This window comes from Salvelinus namaycush, chromosome 19 (assembly GCF_016432855.1).
Source record: "Salvelinus namaycush isolate Seneca chromosome 19, SaNama_1.0, whole genome shotgun sequence".
Classification (NCBI taxonomy): domain Eukaryota; kingdom Metazoa; phylum Chordata; class Actinopteri; order Salmoniformes; family Salmonidae; genus Salvelinus; species Salvelinus namaycush.
This window is the reverse complement of record NC_052325.1, coordinates 23,656,684-23,681,354: the sequence shown is the minus strand read 5'-3', so window position 1 is coordinate 23,681,354 and position 24,671 is coordinate 23,656,684. Positions and strand designations below refer to the sequence as shown.

At 46.2% G+C, this 24,671-nt stretch overlaps 1 protein-coding gene across 1 annotated transcript in view; it reads right to left on the bottom strand.

The window, feature by feature from the left end:
• LOC120064248 (tyrosine-protein phosphatase non-receptor type 4-like) overlaps positions 1-24,671 on the bottom strand; it is a 103,723-nt gene that overhangs the window by 5,922 nt on the left and 73,130 nt on the right. The window contains exons 12-25 of the mRNA XM_039014683.1: positions 19,483-19,655; positions 18,844-18,912; positions 16,602-16,736; positions 16,138-16,299; positions 12,634-12,790; positions 12,327-12,410; positions 11,906-11,962; positions 7,597-7,753; positions 7,086-7,252; positions 3,106-3,196; positions 2,916-2,977; positions 2,544-2,690; positions 2,178-2,306; positions 1,500-1,648 (exon numbers count right to left, since the gene is read on the bottom strand). Coding sequence (XP_038870611.1) covers positions 1,500-1,648; positions 2,178-2,306; positions 2,544-2,690; positions 2,916-2,977; positions 3,106-3,196; positions 7,086-7,252; positions 7,597-7,753; positions 11,906-11,962; positions 12,327-12,410; positions 12,634-12,790; positions 16,138-16,299; positions 16,602-16,736; positions 18,844-18,912; positions 19,483-19,655 — 1,739 coding nt within the window. The remainder of the gene's footprint in view (positions 1-1,499; positions 1,649-2,177; positions 2,307-2,543; positions 2,691-2,915; positions 2,978-3,105; positions 3,197-7,085; positions 7,253-7,596; positions 7,754-11,905; positions 11,963-12,326; positions 12,411-12,633; positions 12,791-16,137; positions 16,300-16,601; positions 16,737-18,843; positions 18,913-19,482; positions 19,656-24,671) is intronic.

Below are 24,671 nucleotides of genomic sequence, written 5' to 3'. Positions count from 1 at the left end.
GAGACATCCAGAAAATCGGTCTTCTCAAGAAAACGTCTGTAGGATCCGAACGGTATGGCCCACAAACTATTATGACCACTCTACGGAAAGGTGAGTCTCTCGGTTGTTTTTCTCTACAAGCATCACAAGCATCACAAGACTTGCCTGAAGGTTACCGGGTACCAATAAAAAAATGTATGGAAGTAGTTTAGTGCCTAAAAAAAGGGGTTAAATATGTGTCAAAATAAATACAATAGTTTCCTGATCTTTCTTATATTTCTCAGATATAGGACAGACACTTCAAAACAAACTTCTTTTAGATTTTGGGGGGGACTGTCTGTTGTTCCATGTAGTGAATCTGTTATTCAATGCTTTTACATGGGCTAATAGCAGTAAGGCCAAATTCAATGTTTTATCCAACAAAAAAACATGAATATATTTTTGTATACCTGAAGGGGTCCTAAAATATCAAATATCTAAATGATCCGTGGTATGACCATCTTAAAACACTTCCATATGTTAGCTCAGTAGAACCCTCTGCAGCTTAGACTCTAGAGGGTTAAATCAGTGCATCATTATTTTTCTGGCGTATAGCAACACACATAAAGATCGATTTATGGAATTAAGTCCAGATTCGAATCCAGAAATCTCCCAATCCCTGGGCTCTATACATTAAATACATTCCAGTGTGTTGTTGAGACATGTTTTGGCTGAGTCAGATAGGTCTTACTTTAGCCAAGTTATCTGCCTGAGACGTGGATTTCTAAAAAGGTGTGTAGGTGTTCTATCTGGAGTGTTCTGGGCTGCTGGGCTGTGTACTACAGCAGTGTGTAGGAGTCTAGTAGAACATTCAGACAGTTCCACTGGGCTGTGTACTACAGCAGTGTGTAGGAGTCTAGTAGAACATTCAGACAGTTCCACTGGGCTGTGTACTACAGCAGTGTGTAGGAGTCTAGTAGAACATTCAGACAGTTCCACTGGGCTGTGTACTACAGCAGTGTGTAGGAGTCTAGTAGAACATTCAGACAGTTCCACTGGGCTGTGTACTACAGCAGTGTGTAGGAGTCTAGTAGAACATTCAGACAGTTCCACTGGGCTGTGTACTACAGCAGTGTGTAGGAGTCTAGTAGAACATTCAGACAGTTCCACTGGGCTGTGTACTACAGCAGTGTGTAGGAGTCTAGTAGAACATTCAGACAGTTCCACTGGGCTGTGTACTACAGCAGTGTGTAGGAGTCTAGTAGAACATTCAGACAGTTCCACTGGGCTGTGTACTACAGCAGTGTGTAGGAGTCTAGTAGAACATTCAGACAGTTCCACTGGGCTGTGTACTACAGCAGTGTGTAGGAGTCCAGTAGAACATTCAGACAGTTCCACAAATAGGGAGAGGAGTAGCCTCTGTAGTTGAGCCACTAGGGCTGAGGTCAGATCGAGGGATCCTGTGATGAGTTGTTTAGTGAAAACATAGACCATTTCTTGCTATACATCCAAGGATGTGTGTCATGCATTATGTTCCCTACCTGCAGTGGACCACCATGGGCTCATCCTTGCCGGCTCGTTTGCTTCGCACCAGGCTGACAAAGTCCAGGAAGTCCATGGAGTCATCTGGGACGCCATGGTCCGGCCAGGCCACGTACTGGATCTGGGTCAACTCCCGGACCTCCTCGCTCTGTCACCATGACAACATAACAGTACAGTCAGTGCAATGTCGCTATGACAACAGGGGGAAAAAAGGACTGTCTGCTCTGCACCCCCCTTTATTAACATTCCCCACCACGACACACCACGACACCTCACTGACAATGGTGGAGCACAGCCAGACCAGCACGGTTAATCAAAGCTATTATGGGATGTTTGTTTGCCCTTTCAACATCATCTATCAGTGTCGCTATGGTAATACACACAGGCTGCACCCTAATACTGGAAGCCTCATGGCTGTAGCTGCTGGTCCCCATGGCAACATGATGATCCACCGTACGTGCACCGCATGAGGCCAAAAAAGAACAGCCCACACAAGTCACCATGGCAACTCTTTTAAATGCTTAAAGCGATAGTTCCAATGCTGTGTTCGTAACGCTTTGAAGCGGTTTTAGCTGTGATCCACCATTTCGCTAAGTTTACTTTGACTTCCAAATAGTTGTCATTGCATTAGCACTGGCCATTGGGAAACACAACAGTGACTGGTGAGCGTCATGTACCTCGAGGTGTGTAAGGGTCATGTCTCGGACCAGGAAGGCAGAATTACCCTCCTCAGTGAGACAGGCCAGCTGGAAGCGGCCGTACGTGGCAGTGCTGTCAGGGTTGGGCCAGTACTGATGACACTTTACCTGTTGGCACAGAGCAACAACATAAGGCCTCAGACACAGATTAGTATGGCATCATGATAGAAAAAACAGGATCAATGAAATGTTTCTTTACTCCAGAAAAACTCCTGTTTATATTGAGTGTATGACTAGGGCCTGGAGTTTTTCCTTCTTAGGTTACATTGTTCAGGAAAAACTCCTGTCTCCTTTCCCTGGAGGCCCAGAGAGGATACAGTACATGTCTAACCTTACTGTACATACCCGTCCCCTCTCCACCTGGGTGGTGAGCATGACCACCATGGAGGAGCTCTGCTCCCAGGTCATCTGCCAGAAGTCTGGGCACGTGTTGGGCAGCGGGCCCTGGCACGCAATGTACCGGTTGATCAGGCTGGACGCTGGGATCTCCATCTAGAGTACAGGGAGGAGAATAAGACCTGTGTGTAGGGCTGTTAACGATCAACAGTGTGTGGGCATGTGAGCATGTGTCCATTTCCAGTCCTTGGAGTGGAGACTACACCTCCATCTTGGCCGACAGAGGCCTATTTTAGGCCTGCTGAACAAAGAGTCCATGGTAGTGTGGGTGGACTGAGGCGAACAGCATATGTGATGAGGGAGGAGGTTAGAGCAACTCACGTTGATGTAATTTGCATTGATGTAGTCATCTGTACTTTTCAGAATGACCCGTGTGGCATCATCTAAAAACGAAAGAGAAGGAGAGACAGGGGAGAGAAATGAGGAGAGGTGTGTGAAATGGTGGGTTAACACAGACTAAGAAAGTGAAGACAACTGTGTGTAGGAGACTGTAGTGTGATGTGATACTCACAGGGTGAGATGTCTCTGTAGCGGTTTTTGGAAATGTTTTGAGGTAATTTGGCACACAACATTGTCATTCCAGGACTTTTCCGGTAAAGTTGCTGTGAGAAAATAATAAAAGCTTTAGGAGAAAAAAAAACCTTGACTGGAAATCTCAAATCTTACTTTAACTCTACACAAGCACCTCGTTCTTTAACAGCCTCAATACATTTAGAAATGTGGAGCAAGGAACCATGATATTTCAGCAAAGCATCAAAAATGAAATGTACAGACGGAGAATGCCTGCTATGTCTGAATGTTCACAATCAGAACGCCTGCTATGTCTGAATGTTCACAATCAGAACGCCTGCTATGTCTGAATGTTCAGAATCAGAACGCCTGCTATGTCTGAATGTTCAGAATCAGAACGCCTGCTATGTCTGAATGTTCAGAATCAGAACGTCTGCTATGTCTGAATGTTCACAATCAGAACGCCTGCTGTGTCTGAATGTTCACAATCAGAACGCCTGCTATGTCTGAATGTTCACAATCAGAACGCCTGCTATGTCTGAACGTTCACATTCAGAACGCCTGCTGTGTCTGAACGTTCACAATCAGAACGTCTGCTATGTCTGAACGTTCACAATCAGAACGCCTGCTATGTCTGAACGTTCACAATCAGAACGCCTGCTATGTCTGAACGTTCACAATCAGAACGCCTGCTATGTCTGAACGTTCACAATCAGAACGCCTGCTATGTCTGAACGTTCACAATCAGAACGCCTGCTGTGTCTGAACGTTCACAATCAGAACGCCTGCTATGTCTGAATGTTCAGAATCAGAACGCCTGCTATGTCTGAACGTTCACAATCAGAACGCCTGCTGTGTCTGAACGTTCACAATCAGAACGCCTGCTGTGTCTGAACGTTCACAATCAGAACGCCTGCTGTGTCTGAACGTTCACAATCAGAACGCCTGCTGTGTCTGAACGTTCACAATCAGAACGCCTGCTATGTCTGAACGTTCACAATCAGAACGCCTGCTATGTCTGAACGTTCAGAATCAGAACGTCTGCTATGTCTGAATGTTCAGAATCAGAACGTCTGCTATGTCTGAATGTTCAGAATCAGAACGTCTGCTATGTCTGAACGTTCACAATCAGAACGCCTGCTGTGTCTGAACGTTCACAATCAGAACGCCTGCTATGTCTGAACGTTCACATTCAGAACGCCTGCTATGTCTGAACGTTCACAATCAGAACGTCTGCTATGTCTGAACGTTCACATTCAGAACGCCTGCTATGTCTGAACGTTCACAATCAGAACGCCTGCTATGTCTGAACGTTCACAATCAGAACGCCTGCTATGTCTGAACGTTCACAATCAGAACGCCTGCTATGTCTGAACGTTCACAATCAGAACGCCTGCTATGTCTGAACGTTCACAATCAGAACGCCTGCTATGTCTGAATGTTCAGAATCAGAACGCCTGCTATGTCTGAACGTTCACAATCAGACCGCCTGCTATGTCTGAACGTTCACAATCAGAACGTCTGCTATGTCTGAACGTTCACAATCAGAACGTCTGCTATGTCTGAACGTTCACAATCAGAACGCCTGCTATGTCTGAACGTTCACAATCAGACCGCCTGCTATGTCTGAACGTTCACAATCAGAACGTCTGCTATGTCTGAACGTTCACAATCAGAACGTCTGCTATGTCTGAACGTTCACAATCAGAACGCCTGCTATGTCTGAACGTTCACAATCAGACCGCCTGCTATGTCTGAACGTTCACAATCAGAACGTCTGCTATGTCTGAACGTTCACAATCAGAACGTCTGCTATGTCTGAACGTTCACAATCAGAACGTCTGCTATGTCTGAACGTTCACAATCAGAACGTCTGCTATGTCTGAACGTTCACAATCAGAACGCCTGCTATGTCTGAATGTTCACAATCAGAACGCCTGCTATGTCTGAATGTTCAGAATCAGAACGCCTGCTATGTCTGAATGTTCACAATCAGAACGCCTGCTATGTCTGAATGTTCACAATCAGAACGTCTGCTATGTCTGAATGTTCACAATCAGAACGTCTGCTATGTCTGAACGTTCACAATCAGAACGCCTGCTATGTCTGAACGTTCACAATCAGAACGCCTGCTATGTCTGAACGTTCACAATCAGAACGCCTGCTATGTCTGAATGTTCACAATCAGAACGCCTGCTATGTCTGAATGTTCACAATCAGAACGCCTGCTATGTCTGAATGTTCACAATCAGAACGCCTGCTATGTCTGAATGTTCAGAATCAGAACGCCTGCTATGTCTGAATGTTCACAATCAGAACGCCTGCTATGTCTGAATGTTCACAATCAGAACGTCTGCTATGTCTGAATGTTCACAATCAGAACGCCTGCTATGTCTGAATGTTCACAATCAGAACGCCTGCTATGTCTGAATGTTCACAATCAGAACGCCTGCTATGTCTGAATGTTCACAATCAGAACGCCTGCTATGTCTGAATGTTCACAATCAGAACGTCTGCTATGTCTGAATGTTCACAATCAGAACGCCTGCTATGTCTGAATGTTCACAATCAGAACGCCTGCTATGTCTGAATGTTCACAATCAGAACGCCTGCTATGTCTGAATGTTCACAATCAGAACGCCTGCTATGTCTGAATGTTCACAATCAGAATGCCTTCTATGTCTGAATGTTCAGAATCAGAATGCCTTCTATGTCTGAATGTTCAGAATCAGAATGCCTTCTATGTCTGAAAAGGCCCACGTCTTTCCTTAAGCTGCTTCCACCTGCTGTGTGTGGAATTCAAAAGATGCTACTAATCTTTAAAAGGGGCATACATACATTGTATGTGAAGTGCAGTAGCGGATTAAGACCAAAACACAAATATTTGTATAAACCCACACATGAACGGAAAACATTTTCTCAGTGCATACCGGTATGTTCGGTCTGTATGTGTGCATGTTTCCTTTGCCCTCACACTTTAGCACATTCTTCTAGTCTAATAACACAAGGTAGAGAAACAGGAAGCTCTTAAGTGTGCCTGATGAAAGGCAGGAAGTTATCGGAATGCGGAAATGATAACACTGGTGCTTCTCACCACATTCAAAGAGTGGCCGATGCATCAAAGTATTATACCTTTGTTTTTAAGTAAACTATTTGCGGCCTCCCAAGCGGCGCAGCGTTTTAAGGCGTCACTAAGGACCCGGGTTTGATCCCAGGCTGTGTCACAACCAGCCGTGATCGGGAGTCCCATTGGCCCAGTGTCGTCCGGGTTAGGGGAGGGTTTGGCCGGGGGGGCTTTACTTGGCTCATCGCACTCTAGCAACTCCTTGTGGTGGGCCGGGCGCCTGCAGGCTGACCTCGGTTGTCAGTTAAACTCTGTTTCCTCCGACACATTGGTGCGGAGGTTAAGCGGGCTGGTGATAAGAAGCGCGGTTTGGCGGGCCTTGTTTTTCGGAGGATGCATGACTCGACCTTCGCCTCCCGAGCCCGTTGGGGAGTTGTAGTGAACAGACAAGATGGAAATTGGGGATAAAAATATATATTAAATAAATAAAGTAAACTACTTGGCGATTATTCCTCACACAGTAACAGGTGTTATAGTAGTTGTCTTATGTGCCATAACCTAGAAGTTATGGGGGTCTCTGTGAGGGGCATCACCCTGCACTTAGAGGGCACAGTAAATCACAGCAATAAAGCTGATACTGTAGAACTTGTGTAACACCAGTCCTGGGCAACATTTCCCTCCAGAAAGTGGTAACCTCCTTTGTGACCTCAATGAGGTGAAAACAATAGTGCACAAACTAGGGGGAGCTATTGCTCTCGCCACATTTCCAGTCACCTCAGAAAAAAAAAAAAAAAAATTAACAAGACCCACATGACTCGAGGTACAACAAAAAAATCACAAGAAAATTGGGAGGAATAGACGTGATAGTATTGCTCATGAAAGCTTTAAATTTGTAGATGAGGTGAGGACTGACTCACATCAAACTGGGCTAGTACTTCCCCGCTGACCAGACCCTCCTTCAGGGTGTTCATGGAGTCCCTCCAGGCGTCCTGGTCCAGCTGACTGGGGTCCTGGGGACACTTCTCTGGGATGTACTGGAAGTCTGGCTCAGTCTCCTGCTTCTCCTCCACCATGTCATAGATGGCTGGAGAGACAGGGAAGGAAGTAACACAGTTAGTTAGAATAGTGTCTTGAGAACAATAGCCTGCTATATTTGATGTCACTTGTTCTTCTACCTGTATCGTAATGATTTGGCCTGTTTTAACTGCACATTTTAATAGTGGTCCTGTGTAGCTCAGTTGGTAGAGCATGGCGCTTGCAACGCCAGGGTTGTGGGTTCGATTCCCACGGGGGACCAGTACGGGAAAAGTATGCAATTACTACTTACTGTAAGTACCTCTGGATAAGAACATCTGCTAAATGACATAAATGTTAAATGTAGTAAACCCAAGGAGATTACTTAGTCACCAATCAGAACCCTCTCCTCACCATTGGGCCTGACCAATAAGATGAGCTCTCCTGAGTGGCTCTCACAGCTGGCCTTGATGAACATGACCACCTGGTCGTGAGTGTGCTCCGAGATGTCTCGACCGTTGATCAGAACCACCTGGTCACCTTCGTTCAGACGAGGGACACACAGGTCAGCCTGTAGAGGGTTGGAGGAGAACGCAATCAGAACACAGTTGAGTCAAGTGGTTAAAGTGGTATACTGGGAAGAACAGACTAGAACACTGGGCCTGTAATATAATAAAGTTTCTCAGAGCAAGAGTGCTGTTCTAGGATCAGGTTTTCTCCGTCCATATAATCTTATTTATTATGATCCAAAGGCAAAACTGATCCTATATCAACTCTTTGTGAATATGGGCCCTGTAGCGATAGCTTGTGTTAAATGACAACAAAGAGAACTAATTGCTGTTCATTGTCTTTGACTAAATCAACATCAGAGTAACATCCTGAAGCCTTTTTAGTTGAGCCGTGAAAGGACTGCTACTTTTGTTCACTTGATCTAGAATACCTCACACTCATTTCCTCTCAAGAGAATTACCTTCGGTCATTGTCACAGCCATGTATATTCTACTTTCTACTCAAGCAGATACCACAACGGCTCTCAAGGAACTACACTGGACTTTGTGCAAACTGGAAACCGCATATCCTGAGGCCACATTTATTCTAGCTGGGTAATTTAATAAAGCAAATCTGAGGAATACGCTACCAAAGTTTTACCAACACATTGCCTGCGCTACTTGCGCATCAAAAACTCTCGACCATTACTACTCTCCCTTCCGGGACGGCTACAACGCCCTCTCTTCGGCCAATCAGATCACGCCTCCATTCTGCTCCTCCCTTTCTATAGGCAGAAACTCAAACAGTAAGTACCTGTGGTAAGGTCTGTTCAATGATGGTCTGACCAATCGGAATCCATGCTTCAAGATTGTTTTGATCACGCTGACTGATATATGTTCCGGGTTGCCTCTGAGAATGACATTGCTGTATACACCGAAGTGGATAGGGGATGTTGTTCCTACCGTGATGATTAAAACCTGTCCAAACCAGAAAATGGCGATAGATTGCAGCATAAGCGCAAAACTGAAAGCGTAAATCACCCCATTTAACCACGGCAATTTCGCTGGGAATATGGTTGAGTACAAACAGATCCGGTTATGCCCTCCGTAAGGTTATCAAACTGGCAAAACGTCAATACAGAGACAAAGTGGAATCGCAATTCAACGACTCACACAAGACGTATGGCAGGGACTCCAGACAATCACAGATTATAAAAGGGAAAACCAGCCAGGTATATTAGCTTGTCCGCCTTGCTACCGGACAAGCTAAAACACCTTCGCCCGCGTCAAGGAAATCACACTGCCGCAGACACAGGCCACAGCCGCTTCCGAGGAAGTCTGCTGTGGGTCTGAACCCAACCCTGTGCAACTGGGTCCTGGACTTTCTGACGGGCAGCCCCCCAGGTGGTGAAGGTAGGCAACACAACACCTCCACTACGCTGATCCTCAACGCAAGGGCCCCACAAGGGTGCGTGCTCAGCCCCCTCCTGTACTCCCTGTTCACCCATGACCGCATGGGCACACACGTCTTCAACTCATAAAGTTTTCAGACGACAACAGTGGTAGGCCTGATTACCAACATCGAGGGCTGTATCACTGCCTGGTACGGCACCTGCGCGGTTAGCAACCGCAGGGCTCTCCAGAGGGCCCTCCACGACATCTTCAGCACCCGGTGTAATAGGAAGGCCAAAACTATCATCAAGAAACTCAGCCACGCAAGACATGGCCTGTTCACCCCGCTACCATCCAGAAGGCGAGGTCAGTACAGGTGCATCAAAGCTGGGACCGAGAGACTTCTATCTCTCTTCTAAACAGCTTCTATCTCAAGGCCATCAGACTGTTGAATAGTCACCACTACCCGGCCCCGCCCAGTACCCTGCCCTGAAATTTAGTCACTGTCACTATGCGCTTACCACCCGGTTACTCAACCCTTCACCTTAGAGGCTGCTGCCTATGTACATAGACATGGAACACTGGTCACTTTAATCATGTCTACATACTGTTTCACCCACTTCATATGTATGTACTGTATTCTAGTCAAGGCCTATCTTAACTATTGCTGTACATATACCATTCTATCATATATATATATATATACACACACAGTTGACGTCGGAAGTTTACATACACCTTAGCCAAATACATTTAAACTCAGTTTTTCACAATTCCTGACATTTAATCCTAGTAAAAAGTCCCTGTCTTAGGTCAGTTAGGATCACCACTTTATTTTAAGAATGTGAAATGTCAGAAAAATAGTAGAGAGAATTATTTATTTCAGCATTTATTTATTTCATCACATTCCCAGTGGGTCAGAAGTTTACATACAGTCAATTAGTATTTGGTAGCACTGCCTTTAAATTGTTTAACTTGGGTCAAACATTTCGGGTAGCCTTCCACAAGCTTCCCACAATAAGTTGGGTGAATTTTGGCCCATTCCTCCTGACAGAGTTGGTAAAACTGAGTCAGGTTTGTGGGCCTCCTTGCTCGCACATGCTTTTTCAGCTTTGCCCACAAATTTTCTATGGGATTGAGGTCAGGGTTTTGTGATGGCCACTCCTAATACCTTGACTTTGTCGTCCTTAAGCCATTTTGCCACATCTTTGGAAGTATGCTTGGGGTCATTGTCCATTTGGAAGACCCATTTGCGACAAAGCTTTAACTTCCTGACTGATGTCTTGAGATGTTACTTCAATATATCCACATAGTTTTCCTTCCTCACGATGCCATCTATTTTGTGAAGTGTTTTGCACTTTTTGCACCAAAGTACGTTCATCTCTAGGAGACAGAACTCATCTCCTTCCTGAGCGGTATGACGGCTGCGTGATCCCATGGTGTTTATACTTGCGCACTATTGTTTGTACAGATGAACGTGGTACTTCAGGCGTTTGGAAATTGCTCCCAAGGATGAACCAGACTTGTGGAGGTCTACAATTTTCTTTCTGAGGTCTTGGCTGATTACTTTTGATTTTCCCATGATGTCAAGCAAAGAGGCACTGAGTTTGAAGGTTGGCCTTGAAATACATCCACAGGTACCCCTCCAATTGACTCAAATGATGTCAATTAGCCTATCAGAAGCTTCTAAAGCCATGACATCATTTTCTGGAATTTTCCAAGCTGTTTAAAAGGCACAGTCAACTTAGTGTATGTAAACTTCTGACCCACTGGAATTGTGATACAGTGAATTATAAGTGAAATAATCGGTCTGTAAACAATTGTTGGAAAAATCACCAACCGACTTGCCAAAACTATAGTTTGTTAACAAGAAATTTGTATATATACACACACACACATATATATCTATGTGTATATATGTTTATACACACACACACACACACACACACACACACACACACACACACACACACACACACACACACACACACACACACACACACACACACACACACACACACACACACACACACATTTACATATTCTATCCATATACTGTCCATAATGACTATACATCCCATCACATATATTTATACTCCGGACTCCTATATTGCTCGTCGTAATATTTACATATTTTTTAATTCCATTCTTCTACTTTTTTAATTTACTGTTAGATATTACTGCACTGTTGGAGCTAGGAACACAAGAATTTCGCTAACCTGCAATTAACATCTGCTAAATATGTGTATGCAACCAATCAAATCTGATTTGATTACTGGGTGATGTCAAATCAGACCAGGTCAACGCAATTTACATTGACAGACAGTCCTACAAGTGTGAGTCTACTGTTCCAAACAATGGAACGTTTCATACAGTGTGTGAGTATGTGCGTGTTCCAATGAGAGAGCGTGAGAGGGAACAAGACATTGGGAGGGAAAGAGAGACAGATAGAAGGGAAAGATGGAGAGAGAAATAGCGAGAGAGAGTGAGATGAGGGGTAGAGACATTGTGAGTGTGAGGGCAGAAGTGATAGGGAAAGTGTGAGCGTGTTTCTGAGTATCTGAGAGAGGAAGAACATGAGTATGTGTACTGTAAATGTTTTTTACATTTTATTTTCATTTTACCTTTATTTAACTAGGCAAGTCAGTTAAGAACAAATTCTTATTTACAATGACGGCCTACCCCGTCCAAACCCTAACCCGGACTCCCAATCACGACCGGCTGTGATACAGCCTAGAATCGAACCAGGGTCTGTAGTGTCGCCTCAAGCACTGAGATGACTTAGACCGCTGCACCACTCAGGAGCCAGAGTGTATGGGGTGTTGGTTAATGTTCTAACATACCGATGTCCCAGGGGCCACACGAGACACGATGACGGGCACCTTCTGATCAGCTCCACCCTAAAACCAAGGCAATGGAGAGGGCTAAACAATCTGATCATATCACCAGCAGTTCTTGGTTAAGTCTCAGGATTAGGAGCAGTAGGGTTAGGTGACTACCCTCTGGGCATTGTTATTTCATAGCATTATACATTAAAAAATGATATAATAATAAAGATGTTTCATTGTCACACACACATGATAGGTGCAGTGAAATGTGTAGAACAGCGCACCTGGAGCAAATTAGGGCACATCGATAGATTCTTCACCTTGTCGGCTCGAGTATTTGAACCAGCGACCTTTCGGTTACTGGCCCAACGCTCTAATCGCTAGGTTACCTGCGGCCCTACAAAGCACTACTGTAGGCACTAGGCAGAGGTCTCACCTTGACGTTGAAGCCAAATCGTCTGTTGTCGTCTGGCCTCATCTTGACCAGGACCAGATTGTCGTGAGGGACAACACCGTTCAACTGTAGAGAAAGACATAGGGATGTGTTAATACATGTCTACACTGGAAAGGACATAAGCTCCTGACAGCCTACAGAGCCTCTGAAGGACCCACAGTTCTTCAGAGGTCACAAGGTCAGAAAAACCATGACCCTGGCCCTAGTTCTAAGTCATTTAGGTTCAGCTGAATAAATTCATTATGAAACAAAATGAAAACAGTGGTAGATTGAGTCAGGGCAGACTTACCGTGGTCTTGTCGGTTGCCATGGGGACATCGTACATCTCGTTGATGTGGTTGTCAAGGAGACTCTGCTGGGAGTGGTCCTGGATGATCTGGCTCAGGTTCTTCCTGGACTGTTTTGGAGGCAGGGCCGGGGGCAGACCATCTACTGTCTCTGGGGAGCTGGAGAGAGACACAGACAGCGTTAGCTCATGGTAGAGTACCTTCAGTCTGTCTGTCAGCCAGTCCCTTTTAAGTCCTTGATATTTTTTCAAGATAAGGCACGTTCCATTTCCTAAAATACAACAGAGCTAACAAGAGCTCAGTAAGCCATTCAGCCAATCAGAGCTTTTGGATAAGTAGAAACTCCAGTTGCTCGTGGCCATTGGCCAATAGTTGAGCTCCTACAGCACATCCTCCACACAGAGAGAGACTGTGTGTGTGTGTTGTAGTGTGTAACTATCTAACAATCCCAGTCACAGTGGGTGTGTGTTGTGTACAGTGTACCTAACCATCCCAGTCACTCAACCACATAAATCCCAGGAGGCCCAGGGGGACTAGAGGCCAGTCAGGAACAGTCACAGCACATTGTCTTTGTTTGGCGTCCTGTATGCCAGGCTGGTGTCACAACACAGGAGACACTGGTTGGGAGGGAGTGGTGACACTGCAGGAGGGACAGACAGGCCTCTCTCTCAAAATAAACAGATACCACAAGGACTTCAGCCACATGGCTGAGAGAGGGAAGGGGGGAAGGGACTACTGCTCACTGACACTGACCACGGGGACATACACAGAGTATTTGTCTGTATTTATCTCATTACATCAAGACAGTAAGACATAAATACAGTTGCTGTCCTTCTCCCCCCAACTGATTGAAGTCAGGGAACGGAACGGTCAACCTTAACTTAGTTCTTTAAAGGTCAGGCTGGGGTCAGCAGCCTCTAACGTGACAGTGTAATGGGATGTTTTCCTGGTTCACAGATCAGGTTGTAGAAGGGAGGTATCATATGACCTGGTTGCCTTGGTTGCCACTGCTTAAAACCTCATCTTACTGAAGTAATGCTGTGACAGCGAATACTGTTGTATTGATGTTTCTTTTTGAGACAGAGAGAGACAGAGACAGGAAAAAGAGAGATGGGGAGAGAGACAGACAGGGAGAGAGACAGAGAGGAAAAAGAGAGATGGGGAGAGAGAGGGCGATGTTGAGATCCCAGGAAGAGTGAGCAGGTGGTTATGTCATCTTCTGGATCAGTGAAGAGAAGAGCAAATGGCTTGGCACAGAATGTGGGTGCGTGCAAGCGTGTGTGTATGCGTTTGTCCGTGCGTTTGTCCGTGTGTTTGTGTGTGTGTGTGTGTGTGTGTGTGTGTGTGTGTGTGTGTGTGTGTGTGTGTGTGTGTGTGTGTTTGTGTGTGTGTGTGTGTGTATATGTTTGTGTGTGTGAATAGAGGAGTGAAATGAGAGCGAAAGAGGGAGGGAAAGTATATAGGCCGAGTGTGGGTGTGCCTCTGTGTATATGCATAGGTTAAGTATGAATATGTATGAACTCACTACTGTAAGTCGATCTGGATGAGAACGTCTGCTAAATGACTAAAATGTTAAATTGGGAAGTGAGGGAACTCTGAACTCCTCCCTCTATTCCCATTAGAGATGCGGTATCTGTACTAGTGCTTGCGACACAGTTCTTGGTAAGATAACACTTCTGCAGAGCAGATAAATACCCTTCCTGCTTTAACATAACAAACCAGTTGTTGTAGAGGCTCTTACCCAATCTAGCCTAATAATAAACAGTTAACGGAACTCTGAAAGGCATCTCAAAGAACATAACAGCCAAAAGAACTGGAGTACAGGGTTGTCTGGAGGTTGAGGTTAGGATGTAGAGCAGAGGGAAAACAGGGGGGTGGGACAAGGAGAGGGCTGAACATAGCCTTACTCAGCAGGGCAACTCAACACTAGTAGTCCAGGGGTTAGGTCACTCTCAAACGTCATGCTGCTACAGTAAAGTCACCAGGGGTTAGGTCACTCTCACACGTCACGCTGCTACAGTAGAGTCACCAGGGGTTAGGTCACTCTCACACGTCACGCTGCTACAGTAGAGTCACCAGGGGTTAGGTCACTCTCACACTGCTACAGTAGTCACCAGAGGTTAGGTCACTCTCACACGTCACGCTGCTACAGTAGAGTCACCAGGGGTTAGGTCACTCTCACATGTCACGCTGCTACAGTAGAGTCACCAGGGGTTAGGTCACTCTCACACGTCACGCTGCTACAGTAGAGTCACCAGGGGTTAGGTCACTCTCACACTGCTACAGTAGTCACCAGAGGTTAGGTCACTCTCACACGTCACGCTGCTACAGTAGAGTCACCAGGGGTTAGGTCACTCTCACATGTCACGCTGCTACAGTAGAGTCACCAGGGGTTAGGTCACTCTCACACGTCACGCTGCTACAGTAGAGTCACCAGGGGTTAGGTCACTCTCACATGTCACGCTGCTACAGTAGAGTCACCAGGGGTTAGGTCACTCTCACACTGCTACAGTAGTCACCAGAGGTTAGGTCACTCTCACACGTCACGCTGCTACAGTAGGGCCACCAGGGGTTAAGTCACTCTCACATGTCACACTGCTAAAGTAGAGTCACCAGGGGTTAGGTCACTCTCACACGTCATGCTGGGTTAGGCTCTACTGTTAGGCTACTCTCAGATATCAGTGGACTACCAGTGCAGTAGACTACAGCCACGGGCCGGGGAAGTTTGACCTAGGACGGGTATACTGCGCTGAGTCAGACAGGCCTCATTTTTATGTGTCTACCACCCCCCACCTTGCTCCATCCCAGCCCTGCCGAACCCCCTCCATGCCCCCAGAGCTGTAAACACTTTTTATAGCCCGCGTTCAAAGGCTCTGTTTCCATTTAAGCCCATTAAATGACATTTGGGAAAGGGTGTGAACTGTAATTGCAAGCCACAGACACACAAGCCAACCGTTAAAAAGGATAACTTTTAAAAAGCAGCCGTTTCAGAAGTCGGAGCAGACACCATGGCACTGGTACTGTCATGTCCAATTCAAATGTGGCTTCCATTGATTTTTAGACAGTGGCTTTAGTGGAGACTTTAACAGTGGAATATAGTCACAGTCACCAACTTTCACCCTCATTAACAGCTATGGTGGTGTTTTGCAGAGAGGGAAGAGCTGGTCAGAGACAACTTCCATTAGATTGTCAGTCTTGCTTAGAGCAGTCCCTTGGTGCATATTGTTTTAATGTAGGCCTAGTATCTCGTACTGGGCTACAACTAGGTGCCCCAGTTGTTCCTGGTCAGATCAGTACAGTCATGTCAACAGGGCCACTGATAACCACCACACCTCTCATCTTCCTGACTACTACAGTGTGTCCAGTGTCCACTAGAGGTCCAGACTGATGGAGTTGGGGTGAGTGGATGAGGCTGACTTGCGATTGGTGTGTGTGTGTGTGTGTGTGTGTGTGTGTGTGTGTGTGTGTGTGTGTGTGTGTGTGTGTGTGTGTGGCAGCAGACTTACGGGCTGGAGTCCAGACTGATAGAGTTGGCCTGGGTGGAGGACGCTGATTTGTGATTGGAGAAGACGGGGAGACTAGGCGAGGCGTGGATTATGTGGTCCACCAGGTGCCCAACCGACAACGGGCGCATCCGCGTCCCCTCCTCTACGAACAACGAGTTCCGGCTGCACACACACACGCAACATGGTGGTTAGGATGAGAGTGTGTGGAATCAAAGCAAATGAATGTACGGTATTCCACACTGTTTGAAGACTTCCATTGTTTGTTTGATTCTATTATGTTTTACCCAGCTTCTGTGATACATTTGAATGTGTAGAGTTCCTTTTGTTTTGCCCATGCTATGAACAGTGTGACTTCCATTTCTGATGTTATTGGAACTGGGACTCCCTCACAGCGTGTCTCCCACTCGGAGGCATGGGCGTTATATTAGGACAGGGTATATAAGGAGTGACAGCCAGGTACTCACTGGTTAGGGGTACCGGGTGGGGAGCGTGTGGGCAGGCTCTGGGTCTCCAGCCTCTCGTCTGATAGGCTGTTCCTGCTCACCGCCTCCCAGTCTGTCCCGCACATCAACTTCCTGGCCATGGGCTTACTGGGAGACCTACTCAAACAGGAAATATAATCAGTCACATGACAGAGCCAATGAGGATGTGATACTGCTGACTTTGTGATAAGGAAGACAGAGGGTGTGTCTGAAAATGCACCCTATTCCTTATATAGTGCACTACCTTTGACCAGGGTCCGGATAGGGCTCAGGTGGAAAGTAATGCACTATATAGGGAATAGGGCGCCATGTCAGACCCAGTTAGAGTGGTGAAACACTCCAGTCTAAAGCCCAGATGTAAATGACTGAAACACAACTCAGTGATAAAGATAGAATCCTTGAGACTAGGATGTGATGATTGGCCCATCAACATTACTAATTCATCCTACAGCACCTCCAGGATGTGATGATTGGCCCATCAATATCACTAATTCATCCTACAGCACCTCCAGGATGTGATGATTGGCCCATCAACATTACTAATTCATCCTACAGCACCTCCAGGATGTGATGATTGGCCCATCAACATCACTAATTCATCCTACAGCACCTCCAGGATGTGATGATTGGCCCATCAACATTACTAATTCTCTGGGCATTAACAGATATTTAGAGCTGTCGTACTTCTTTTGATAGAGGACTTAATAGCAGAGATACATGCATAAATCATAAATATAGTGCCTATACACATTCGACATCCCCTTTAACTTTTTTCACATTTTGTTGCATTACAAAGTGGGATTGAAACAGATCAAATTTAATTTTTTTGTCATTGAGCTACACAAAATACTCCATAATGTTAACGTGAAAAGAGCATTCTAAATATTAATAAAACATGTAATAACTAAAATAGCCATTGCGTAAGTATTCACCCCTTTCGTTTAGGCAAGCATAAATTAGTTCAGAAGTAAAATGTGGCTTAATAAATCACACACTAAGTTATATAGACTCACTCTGTGTGAAATAATAGGGATTAACATGATTTTTGATTGACTACCCTTTCCATCTGCCCCCCATACATACATCTGTAAGGTCCATCAGTCAATTATTGAATTTCAAGCATTGATTCAACTAAAGACCATCAAAAAGAAGGGTAGTGATTGGTAAATGGGTTACAATAACAAATCAGACATTGAATATATCTTTACGCATGGTCAAGTTAATAATCATGCTGTGGATTATGTATTAAACCATCCAGACACATCAAAGATGCAGTTGTCTTTCTGATCTGAGCGGCAGGACAGGAAGGAAACTGCTTAGGGTTGTCACCTTGAGGCCATTGGTGATTTTAAAACATGTACAGAGTTCAATGGCTGTGATGGGAGAAAACTGAGGATGGATCAACATTGTAGTGACTCCACAATAATGACCTAAATGACAGAGTGAAAAGGAGAACACAAATATACAGAATATTCCAAAACATGCATGTGTATGCAACAAGGCACTAAAGTAATACTGCATCAAAAATGGCCTAAATGCAAAGCCTTATGTTTGGGGCGAATCCACCACAACACATCACTGAGTACCACTCTACTTATTTTCAAGCATGGTGGTGGCTGCATCATGGTATGGGTATGCTTGTCATCGGCAAAGACTGGGGAGTTTTTCAGGACGAAAAAATGTGGGATGGTGCTAAGCACAGGCAAAATCCTAGAGAAAAACATGGTTCAGTCTGCTTTCCAGCAGACACTTGGAGACAAGTTCATCTTTCGGCAGGACAATAACCACATCTACACTGGAGTTACATACCAAGAAGACGGTGAATGTTCAAGTTACAGTTTTGACATAAATCTGCTTGAAAATCTATGTCAAGATCCCCAACACCTTGACAAAGCATAAAGAATTGTTTGGGGAAAAAATTGGCAAATATTGCACAATCCAGGTGTGCAAAGCTCTTAGAGACGTATCCAAGTACACTCACATCTGTAATTGCTGCCAAAGGTGTTTCTAACATGTATTTACTCAGGGGCGTGAATACTTATCTAATCAAGGAATACTAGTGTTTTGCTTTTCATTCATCTTTAAAATGTGTAGATCGTTGACAAAAAAAATACAATTAATGAATTTTAATCCCAATTTGTAACAATAAAATGTACAGAAATTCAAGGGAGGTGTAGATATTCTATAGACACTGTACATATACAGTAGTGTTGTGTTGCATTACCTGGCAAACACCCTGTTCTTGATCCCCTTCTCTTTGCCATACTGCACCGACTGCACCTCGGTCCTCCCGCTGCATAGAACACGTTCAAACATCCAAACCATCATTTTAGTAACACTCAGCCACATCTTACAAACTGCTGTGCTGCACCTCACATCCCAACTGGAGCTTAAAAAAATGCATTGACAATCTCCCAACTCTGTTTCACCCAGACTGTATATCTCACTGGACGAAACGCCCCCTTACCACCCCTCATCCCCTTCACAGCTCAAAGCAAATGCTCAAGTACTTCAACAATGAACAGTTTGTTTTATTTCTACTATTTCTAATCTCCATCTGAGACGTGAATCCATATGAATAATAGAATAACTCCTTTTCCCCCAAAAGCGTTTTGAAAGGACTGAAGAAAAACAAGCCCAGTTTTGGGTTTGCGTTAATAATTCATCTACTTTTCCCAAAGATGAGAGCACAATAAGCAACCACTAACGCAATTCCCCAAACACTGACTGTTGATGCCACTCACCGTGACCTCGCAAACATTTTTGACCTGTGTTGACATTTCAGTGGCAGTGCTTTGTGCCTTGCAGGTATAGTGTGCATGGGTTGGTGTATGCACCTGTGGTAATGGGGATTTTCTCTTACCAGTAACGAAACTTGGAGCCCAGGGTAAAATAGTGGGCAAAGAAGTTCTTCTGAGGGGGAACGGGCCGGTCCAGACGGAAGAAGGTGTGATGCTCTACACAGGTCTTCCATAGGTTCTTACAGGCTCTGTAGCTCACCATGTTAAACCCCAGCAAGGTCTCCCTCGTCTCATTCTGTAGAAGGAGGGAGGGAGAGAGATAAAAAGTAAAGGAGGGAGGGAGGGAGAGACAGAGAATGTAAAGGAGGGAGGGAGAGAGAGAGAATGACAGAGTGAGTGAGAACAATAATGAGAAAGGACATGTTTCTATACTGAGCGCAATATATTCTGAGCTGCTGTTATGTGACCACCCTCCCACACATCATTCAATTCCTTTAATCCATAGGCTTTATTGTGTACTGTGTACTATGCATTTGGGGGAGAGGCAGTAGTGAGGTGTTGAGTTCAAATCTTGGTCCTATGGTCACAGATGTCAAGACAAGGCTACAGTGCCATGTTCATAGATGGGGAAATAGAATGTGTTGGATTAGCCACCATGATCCGGTAGGTTTGTTGCACGAGACGAGGAGACAGGCAGTTCATCTCTATCTGCAGCCCCAACATCCCCATACCCCTCCCTCAGCCTCCAAGGTGTTTCCTGAGGGAACATGCCACATCCCCATACCCCTCCCTCAGCCTCCAAGGTGTTTCCTGAGGGCACATGCCACATCCCCATAACCCTCCCTCAGCCTCCACGGTGTTTCCTGAGGGCACATGCCACATCCCCATACCCCTCCCTCAGCCTCCACAGTGTTTCCTGAGGGAACATGCCACATCCCCATACCCCTGCCTCAGCCTCCACGGTGTTTCCTGAGGGCACATGCCACATCCCCATAACCCTCCCTCAGCCTCCACGGTGTTTCCTGAGGGCACATGCCACATCCCCATAACCCTCCCTCAGCCTCCACGGTGTTTCCTGAGGGAACATGCCACATCCCCATACCCCTCCCTCAGCCTCCACGGTGTTTCCTGAGGGCACATGCCACATCCCCATACCCCTCCCTCAGCCTCCACAGTGTTTCCTGAGGGCACATGCCACATCCCCATACCCCTCCCTCAGCCTCCACAGTGTTTCCTGAGGGCACATGCCACATCCCCATAACCCTCCCTCAGCCTCCACGGTGTTTCCTGAGGGCACATGCCACATCCCCATAACCCTCCCTCAGCCTCCACGGTGTTTCCTGAGGGAACATGCCACATCCCCATACCCCTCCCTCAGCCTCCACAGTGTTTCCTGAGGGAACATGCCACATCCCCATACCCCTGCCTCAGCCTCCAAGGTGTTTCCTGAGGGCACATGCCACATCCCCATACCCCTCCCTCAGCCTCCACGGTGTTTCCTGAGGGAACATGCCACATCCCCATACCCCTCCCTCAGCCTCCAAGGTGTTTCCTGAGGGAACATGCCACATCCCCATACCCTTCCCTCAGCCTCCACGGTGTTTCCTGAGGGCACATGCCACATCCCCATACCCCTGCCTCAGCCTCCAAGGTGTTTCCTGAGGGAACATGCCACATCCCCATACCCCTCCCTCAGCCTCCACGGTGTTTCCTGAGGGCACATGCCACATCCCCATACCCCTGCCTCAGCCTCCACAGTGTTTCCTGAGGGCACATGCCACATCCCCATACCCCTGCCTCAGCCTCCACGGTGTTTCCTGAGGGCACATGCCACATCCCCCTCCCTCAGCCTCCACAGTGTTTCCTGAGGGAACATGCCACATCCCCCTCCCTCAGCCTCCACGGTGTTTCCTGAGGGCACATGCCACATCCCCATAACCCTCCCTCAGCCTCCACGGTGTTTCCTGAGGGCACATGCCACATCCCCCTCCCTCAGCCTCCACAGTGTTTCCTGAGGGAACATGCCACATCCCCATACCCCTCCCTCAGCCTCCACGGTGTTTCCTGAGGGCACATGCCACATCCCCATACCCCTCCCTCAGCCTCCACAGTGTTTCCTGAGGGCACATGCCACATCCCCATAACCCTCCCTCAGCCTCCACGGTGTTTCCTGAGGGCACATGCCACATCCCCATAACCCTCCCTCAGCCTCCAAGGTGTTTCCTGAGGGAACATGCCACATCCCCATACCCCTCCCTCAGCCTCCACAGTGTTTCCTGAGGGCACATGCCACATCCCCCTCCCTCAGCCTCCACAGTGTTTCCTGAGGGCACATGCCACATCCCCATAACCCTCCCTCAGCCTCCAAGGTGTTTCCTGAGGGAACATGCCACATCCCCATACCCCTCCCTCAGCCTCCACAGTGTTTCCTGAGGGAACATGCCACATCCCCATACCCCTCCCTCAGCCTCCACGGTGTTTCCTGAGGGAACATGCCACATCCCCATACCCCTCCCTCAGCCTCCACGGTGTTTCCTGAGGGAACATGCCACATCCCCATACCCCTCCCTCAGCCTCCACAGTGTTTCCTGAGGGAACATGCCACATCCCCATAGCCCTCCCTCCACCTCCACAGTGTTTCCTGAGGGAACATGCCACATCCCCATACCCCTCCCTCAGCCTCCACAGTGTTTCCTGTGGGAACATGCCACTCGTCATGAAGACATGGTGGTCCCCATTCCCACTTGGGTCATTATGTTCACAGAGACAGCCATAGCATAATGTTCTAGTAAGCTGTCTGCTCATATAGCCTGTGAGTCTACTGTACAGAAACAGAGAGAGACCAGTTAAGGTTCAGTGTCTTTAAAAAAATATAAATGTTAACTTTGCTGTGACTGTCCACACCAGCATCTTGAAACGTCGTCAAGGAAGAGCAGGTTCTCAGCATCTTGAAACGTCGTCAAGGAAGAGCAGGTTCTCAGCATCTTGAAACGTCGTCAAGGAAGAGCAGGTTCTCTGACCAACACCATCATCATGTACAGTAGACTAAAGCTCCCCTCGCCTCACCAAGAGGTCAGATAATGTTAGGCGATTAGGCCTGGCTCGCAGTCGGTGTTCCAATTCATCCCAAAGGTGTTCGATGGGGTTGAGGTCAGGGCTCTGCGCAGGCCATTCAAGTTCTTCGACACCGATCTCGACAAACCATTTCTGTATGGACCTTGCATTGTGCATGGGGGCATTTTCATGTTGGAACAGGAAAGGGCCTTCCCCAAACTGTTTCCACAAAGTTGGAAGCACAGAATCATCTAGAATGTCATTGTATGCTGTAGCTTTAAGATTTCCCTTCATTGGAACTAAGGGGCCTAGCCCAAACCATGAAAAACAGCCCCAGACCATTATTCCTTCACCAAACTTTACAGTTGGCACTATGCATTCGGGCAGGTAGCGTTCTCCTGGCTTCCGTCAAACCCAGATTCATCCGTCAGACTGCCAGATGGTGAAGCGTGATTCATCACTCCACAGAACGTGTTTCCATGACGGAGAGCTTTACACCACTCCAGCTTGGCATTGCACATGGTGATCTTAGGTTTGTGTGCAGCTGCTCAGCCATGGAAACCCACTTCATGAAGCTCCTGACGAACACATTTTGTGCTGGAACTGCTTCCAGAGGCAGTTTGGAATTCAGTAGTGAGTGTTGCAACCGAGAACAGATGTTTCTACGCGCTTCAGTGGTCCCGTTCTGTGAGCTTGTGTGGCCTACCACTTCGCGGCTGAGCCGTTGTTGCTCCTAGACGTTTCCACTTCACAATAACAGCACTTACAGTTGGCCCGGGGCAGCTCCAACAAGGAAGCAATTTTTTAAAAACTGACATGTTGGAAAGGTGGCATCCTATGACGGTGCCACGTTGAAAGTCACTGAGCTCTTCAATAAGGACATTTTACAGGCAATGTTTGTCGATGGAGATTGCATGGCTGTGTGCTCGATTTTATACACCTGTCCGCAACGGATGTGGCGGAAATAGCCAAATCCAGTAATTTGAAGGGGTGTCCACATACTTTTGACTTTATCCACATTTTGCTACGTTACAGCCTTATTCTAAAATGTATTACATTTCTTTTCTCCATCATCAATCTACACACAATACCCCATAATGACAAAGCAAAAACAGGTTTGTAAAAATGTTTTGCACATTTTTTTAATTAAAAAATTAATTTAAAAAAAAATGTATCTATATACATTTACATAAGTATTCAGACCCTTTGCTATGAGACTTGAAATTGAGCTCAGGTGTATCCTGTTTCCATTGATCGTCCTTGAGATGTTCCTACAACTTGATTGAAGTCCACCTTTGGTAAATTCAATTGATTGGACATGATTTGGAAAGGCACACACCTGTTTATATAAGGTCCCACAGTTGACACTGCATGTCACTACAAAAACCGAGCCATGAGGTCGAAGGAATTGTCCGTAGACTTCCGAGACAGGATTGTGTCGAAGCACAGATCTGGGGAAAGGTACCAAAACATTTCTGCAGCATTGAAGGTTCCCAAGAACACATTGGCCTCCATCATTCTTAAATGAAATAAGTAAGAAGTATGAAGTACTAAGAAGTACTAAAAACCTGTTTTCACTTTTCATTATGGGATATTGTGTGTAGATTTATGAATATTTAAATGTTTTTTTTAAAATATATTTACAGATAGGGCTGTAACGTAACAAAATGTGGAAAAAGTCAAGGGGTATGAATACGTTCTGAATGCACTGTATATATATATATATATATATGAGTGATGTATAGACAATGTGGACAGCATATGGATTGAATATGTAGTATATCTGAAGAACAGTATATGTATAGTATATAATAAAATATATATTGCTCGCAGGAACAACTTACTACTCCAGGAGGAAAATGTAAAAGGAGGGAAATTAATTTCCTGGTTCGTTGTTGCTTTTTAAAGCGTGTGCCGTGACCCGCGCGCACATGACCCATATGTCCATGGGTCTGCGTCCCAAATGGAACCCTGTTCCCTATACATGGCACTACTTTGATCAGAGCCCTGGTCTAAAGTAGTGCACTAAATGGGGACTAGGGTTACATTTGGGATGCAATCCATGAATAATTCAGTTTGAGTGACACCCTGGAGGCTGGGCGACGGCCGCAGTGCTCTTAGTACAACTGCTCTGGAAAAACCCCTTCTCCATTATGAAACCAGGGAGGGAGATGGGAGGGGGGTTGATGGGGCTGTTTTGGGGATCTTTTCCTGAGATTCCATGGAACAGAGGAAGTAGGAGAGGGAGCCTGCAGCA